This window comes from Triticum urartu, chromosome 3A, assembly GCF_056163025.1.
Source record: "Triticum urartu cultivar PI428250 chromosome 3A, HENAU_Tu73, whole genome shotgun sequence".
In the NCBI taxonomy this organism is placed as follows: Eukaryota; Viridiplantae; Streptophyta; class Magnoliopsida; order Poales; family Poaceae; genus Triticum; species Triticum urartu.
Genome location: NC_141875.1, coordinates 703,762,728 through 703,768,924, shown reverse-complemented (window position 1 = coordinate 703,768,924; position 6,197 = coordinate 703,762,728). Strand labels below are relative to the sequence as shown.

Below are 6,197 nucleotides of genomic sequence, written 5' to 3'. Positions count from 1 at the left end.
ATCGCTTTTCAAGGCGGTGTGTATGCTGTTGGAGCGGGTGGCCAGAGAGGTTTTTACCCAACATGGGTGGCAGCATAATCTCCGAATCGATCCACCTTCTCTGTCGGCCCCATATGGCTTTACTGTTGCCACTTTGTCGTTTTTATATTTTTTTTGTTAGACTGTTTGTTTGATGTATGTGTGCATCTTAGCTATGCAGAGGCCGGGTGTCGCTCTTTATGTTTTGTATCCGCTCGATGCTACATTTTGAGTTAATAAAAGCGCCCTCTATCGAAAAAAGAAAAAGAAATGTGAGGTATGGAGCATCACACGATTTTAGCTGCGACTTTTTTGTGCATGGTTTCAGCCCAGCTGATCCTTCTTCTGCTTTCTCCGCCTTTTTAAGGGGGTTTACCGAGAGGTGTGAAAGGGCAATGAAGTACATGATTTGGTCTTACATGGTTGTTATGCCTGCTTATTCTGCGTTTATTATTTGGAAAGCTTCAAGGAAACCAGAGTTATCGTCCAATAGTGACTCTACATCAACTTAGCCGAATGGGATTTTTCCATTTTTGCCATCAGCGAAGTCCCTGTTGTACTTTCTAACCGTACTGTTTCACTTCGCTAATTATTTTTGCGCCACTGGTCTGATGGGCGCATTCATGTTTCCAAAATGCTCCCAAGTTGTAACAGATAAGTTGTGTGAGGATGTTGGTTGGATGGTTCCTTGCACCTCAGTCTTCTGTTGTTTGTACATACTGTATTGGTTGGATTGGCCGATGTTGAGATAGTTGTTGGTTGAGACCGTTGTTCAGGTAAATGGTGGACTTAATAATTAATCGTTTGTTGATTAAGCGTAATCTCTATATCCCCAACTGGCATGCCCTTATGTGATCTTTCTTTTTTTAGAACGAAGGCTCCAGAGAAGCCCATCTTTGAATTAACAAAGCCATCAATCGACCAGGATAACAATGCAAGATTACAACCATACACCACACAAAGAAAAAGAACAGAAAAACGGCGAAAGGTACAGAGGCGCCGGGGACAGCTCACAATGCTCACATACAACAAGCTAGAGATAAGACAAAGAGCAAATGCTTGAAGATGCCAGCGACCTCTTGCACGCACAGAGCCAAGGAGGAGGCGACAGCCGGCTCAGGAGAGGGAAACGACGACAAAACAAGGCATGTCGTTGCCAATAACTCCAGGACTTGGAGAAGACGTAGCCTACCAGATCCATCATCAAAGAAGGCCCCTGCCTCCTCGCCCGGCTCGAGGGCGCCGCACCGTTGAATGATGGACATGTTCACCCTAGAACCTGGATGGCTGGTATCGGAGGAAGCCACAGGAGCGGAACCAGGCAATCCCCGCTTGCCGTCGTCGACTCACCTAGAGTAACCAAACGCCAAAGGCCAGAGCTCTGGCACGAAAGAGGGTGAGCAGCCAGGATGAACACACCCTCCGCCCACACCGCAACAAAGCCCACATCACATCCTTGTTCCCAAAAACAGCGCCTTCAAGAAGGTTACGGCGCCAGAAGCGTCGCCGCCGTCCAACAGAGTTGAGGTGTTAACCCGGGAGACAAGGGGGACGGGGGTGGGGAACAGGACCTGACCGACGCCTCCAGGAAGGTGAGCGGCGCCCGTGGGCGTCGCCGCCGTCGCAGCCGGCAAGGCTGGCAGGGTTTCCCCCGGTCCTGCATCCCGGCACCCGCTCCCACCCGACGAAAACCGGAGCCGCACGACGGAGCAGGCCGGATCTGGGGGATGAGCTCGCTGGAGAGGTGTAGGAGTGGAGATGGCCAGATCTGACGCCGCCGAGGCCGACGCCGCCACAGCGCCCTGGCCCGCGTCCTCCGGTGGATTCGCCGTCTGCACGGCCGAGATCCGCCGGCCCGCGCCCGCGCCACTAGATGCCGAAAGCTGGGGCGCCTCACCAGCCGGGGCCGCCGCCCCGAAACCCAGGGCCCCCCGCGAGCGAGGCGGGGCAGCGAGGGCCCCGCCGCCACCTTCATCAGCAGCGCGCGGGCTTGCCCGGCGGCTGCTTCAGGCGGCGGCGAGGGGAGATCTAGGAGGGGAGGGAGACGGCGCGGCTAGGGTTTCGCCCCTCGGGCCGCCCGAGCGGGGCGACGCGAGGGAGAGAGAGCTTTATGTGATCTTTCACTCCAAACCGTGTCATTAAAGTCCTTGTTCAGATCAGTGTTTCCATTAGGGTGTGTTCGGTTTGAGAAGAATCAAATGAGCGTGATATCTGACAACGTCGTGACAAGCATTTCTTGTCTTTCTTATGTTCTACTCGAAAGATAAGTCGGAACATTTTACCTGTAGAATTACCCATTTAAGATGCTCCAGGAAACTTTGTTCACGTTCATCACAACTCAGTCATTTGGTTGCCAGTGTAAAAACATCTCGTTGCAAAAATTATGAATAGTATGTATCCAAATTAGACAAACAAGAACCTCTATAATTAATGATGAAAAATTATTCACAATTTCTGCGGACATGTTTCACTAAAGTTTTCACCAATTTCAAACACCATGGAAATTTTTCCTATAACCAAGACGACAGTCTACAAAAGTGTAGATGAATAGATAATCTCACCCCGTGTGCATGGCATGCTCGGCTCCGAGATGTCGTACATGACCTATCCCCTGCCCTCTTGTACCACTTTTGTACATGTGTAAATGCGCACTGAACATATCAATACAATTCAACGGTTGAGCTCGGTAAAACAATTCCACGTATTATGTCCCTGAATAAGAATTGACACTTACTCATGAAGTGTCAGTCTGAGTCAGGGTTGAATCAAGTGGACCGAGCTTCAGCAACCTTGGCGACACAGTTCTATTTCACATACGCCCACCACTGAACCTAGTCTTTTTTCTTTGTCCTTGTCTTCAAAGATTGTGCAAATCAAAACCAAGTATGTGGCAATCATTCCCAAAAGGAGTCCCGCTTCGATACACTACAAGGTCTGTAGGTGCAACCTATCGAACCCCGCACCAACCACACGTGAGTGCTGATCAATTGCCAGACGAGCTAACAAACTTCTTTGTAAATTAGGAAAGCGTGTATAATAAGCACCAGCAGCCAGAACCACATCTGAAAAATTGTTTTAAATTTTGAAATGCGATTTTTCCCAGTTTTATTTCTTTATTAGTTTTTCTTTTTCTTTTTATTTCCTGATTCTTCTTTATAAACAAAAATTTCACAAATCGATAGCATTTTATCAGACTGTTTACATTTCCAAAAAAAATTCGGTAAATTTAAAATTGTTCAGAGTTTTTTTTAATTTCCCCATTTTATAAAAATAGTTGGATTTTATAAAGTTATAAATGTATTAAAATTGACTCCAGTTTTTGAAACAAGATACCATTTTCAAAAAATGCGCATTTTCACAAAAATTTCGCAGGTTCAAAAATCGTTGGATTTACAGTTCGTGAGAAAGTTTAAATCAAGAATATTTTTTGGCATTCTGAACAATCCTTGAACAATACCAATATTCAATGCAAAGTAAACCAAATTTGAAAAAATTAGAACACTTTATGAATTTATGAACCATAATTTCAAAACCCAAACAATTATCAAAAACTCATTTTTTTGGAAAGCCAAACAATTTTTAAATTGCAAAAAAATTACTAACAAAATTTGAAATAGCTGAATGATACTTGAAAGACATGATTTGTTTTTTGAAAAATACCCATTTTTAAAATTCGATAATTTTCTGAGTTTATGAGTAAAATTTTAAATCACAAACACTTCTATGAATTTTGAACATTTTTACAAACACAAATAATTTTCAAAATCGATGAACTTTTCTCAAATCTTTGAGCGCTTGGTCCGGTCCAACAAGCGCCCAGCGGGAGCGATGCCGTCACTTAGTTGGGCCAAGGCCTAAGCATTTTTTTTGTTTTTTATTTCTTCGTTTGTTTTGTTAATTCAGTTTTTCCTTCTTTAATTTTCTTATTTTTTTAAAGCTGTTCAAAAATTTGAAATATCATCTGAAATACCAAAAAAAATATTTTTAAGTAAATGTTCTAAATTATGATTTAAAATTCTTTTTTCCTCAAAATATTTATTAAATGATTTTTCTTAAATAGTATTTATTAATTTCAGGTTTTATCCTTTTATAAGTATTAGTTATCTTAGAACATACAATAACATTTGTAAGTATCTGTCTAAATTACAATTTCAAATTCTTTTTTCTTTAAGTCGGGCATGGATGCGTACCATGCGTATACCCACCTGCTAGCAAAAGTTGAAATCATTTTAAGAATGTCCCAAAAAACACCACGTTCAATGTAGGTTCTCCAGGTAGGCCAAAAAGCTTTGTTTGGAGCACGTTGTTTCTCGACGTCCGTTAAATGACCCCAATTTCTTTCGTTGGCTTGTATGAAAAAATCAAGTTGTTTTCGTTTTCATCATTTTTTTACATTTTCTAGAGTGTTCGCAATAAAAAAGGGCCATAAATGACCGGACGTGTCGCAACTTGGATTCGGTGTCGAAAATCGTCAAACCTGGTATGAATGCCTACCATGGGCATTTCCACCTGCTTGCAAAAGTTGGGGTCATTTCAAAAATGTCTAAAAATAGACCATGTTCAACCAGTGCTGCAAGCCAGTGTTGCCACAACCGTCGACAAGTTGCAAGCGGGTGCTGCGAGGCGGCCGGGGTTGCTATGACGGGTGGCATTGCTATGAGCTGATGCTGCCGGCGCGGCCATACTGCGACCCAGTGCTGCGGCGACACCGCCATGCTGTGAGCGGGAGTGCTGCATGTCGGTGTTGCGATGGCGCCGCCGTGCAGGCCGCCGGAGTTGCTAGGTGCTATGGTTGTGGTGGGGTTATGCGATGAGAAGACAGAGGGAAGGAAGATAATGTCGTGTTGACTTCCATTGACGGCTACAGACGCCCAGACTATACGGTTCATCAGGTGGATGTTGTTTTGCTTTTGTGCATCTGGATGGCGCCTAGCAGCCTCCTTACTTTTCTATCTCTTCTTCACATAGGCAAAAATTTCATGTAAGCCGGATATAAGCCTGCTATTGAACTTGCTCTTAGAAGGGTTGCAGCTAGGATGCAAGAGGCACTCCGTATATCCTGCAAAACCAACAAACTAGTTTGTTCCTCAATACCGTGCCAATACCATAATGACTCAATTGCAGTGTCCTTGTGCAAAACCAACAAACTAGTTTGTTCCTCAATACCGTTCCACAGAATGGATGTAGGATATACAACACTGACAGGATAATCTCTTAATCAGTCCGGATGGCGCAATCATTGGCACCTCACGATATTGTATAACAAGACTACATGCCAAGTTATACTTCAAGACGTATCATCCTAGAACAATAATAATATATGAAAATAAAAATACATAGCGATAGCATCGCCATGATTTTTTTTTTAGAAAAGGAGGACGACCCTACAACATTGAAATGCATGCGAAAGTGGAAATGAAAAAAAAAACATGAAAGACCAATACTCATGTACGGACGCCGGCGGTGCCGTTGCATTCAGCTTCCTCCATTGCATCCATACCTTTTCAGGCAACCCCGGCCGGTGTACGAGTCTCCGCGCGCCGGGCAGTTTTGGATGCAGCTTGGCCTGTTGCCGTCCAGGGCGCTCTGGCCGACGTTGATGGCGAGGATGCGGCGGTGGACCTCCAGGTCCACCGTGAGCTCCGGCGCCACGCCGTCCTCCAGCTTCATCGCTGACATCCGCTGCCGCATCGCCACCGCCGCGTCCATGCTGGCGGGGCCGCCGGCGAAGGTTGCAGCCTTCGCGCCCGGACCAGCGACCAGAAGAAGCGCGAGGATGGCAAAAGAGATGCACACCTTTCTGCCCATGCTAGCTTAGCTAATCCGTGTGTGCTATGCTGGCTATGATCAGCACTGGTCTAATTATAGTACATCGTGGTTTGGTACTGGGCACCTCTCATGGCCCCCATATAGATTGGACGTATGTGTCTGCTGACCGGCCTCTTGATTCCAATGCATTGTAGTTTCGTTTAGATATAATGTAAGAGGGACGCCTGATGTTGCTCCTCGCCAAACATACTAGTCACATGCGGCTTGGAAGGGTCTGAGGCCACGACGCATCTGACAAACTCATGTCATGTCCTAAACTTGAAATTTAGGTCCCTCGCTAACTTTTCTTAGAAACACCCAAAGTATAGGGGTATCTACTTGACAGCTGCCTGTTTCTTTTATTTGGGCAA

At 45.3% G+C, this 6,197-nt stretch overlaps 1 protein-coding gene across 1 annotated transcript; it reads right to left on the bottom strand.

Annotated features, from left to right (window-relative positions):
- Positions 1-5,147: 5,147 nt before the first annotated feature.
- LOC125529137 (uncharacterized) lies at positions 5,148-5,873 on the bottom strand. Its single transcript, XM_048693547.2, has one exon. It carries the CDS (start codon positions 5,824-5,826, stop codon positions 5,494-5,496), a length of 333 nt encoding a protein of 110 aa, XP_048549504.1. The 5' UTR covers positions 5,827-5,873; the 3' UTR covers positions 5,148-5,493.
- Positions 5,874-6,197: the final 324 nt, after the last annotated feature.

Excerpts from the sequence above, each read along its gene's own strand:
- LOC125529137 (XM_048693547.2), bottom strand. The coding sequence starts at position 5,826 with ATGGGCAGAAAGGTGTGCATCTCTTTTGCCATCCTCGCGCTTCTTCTG.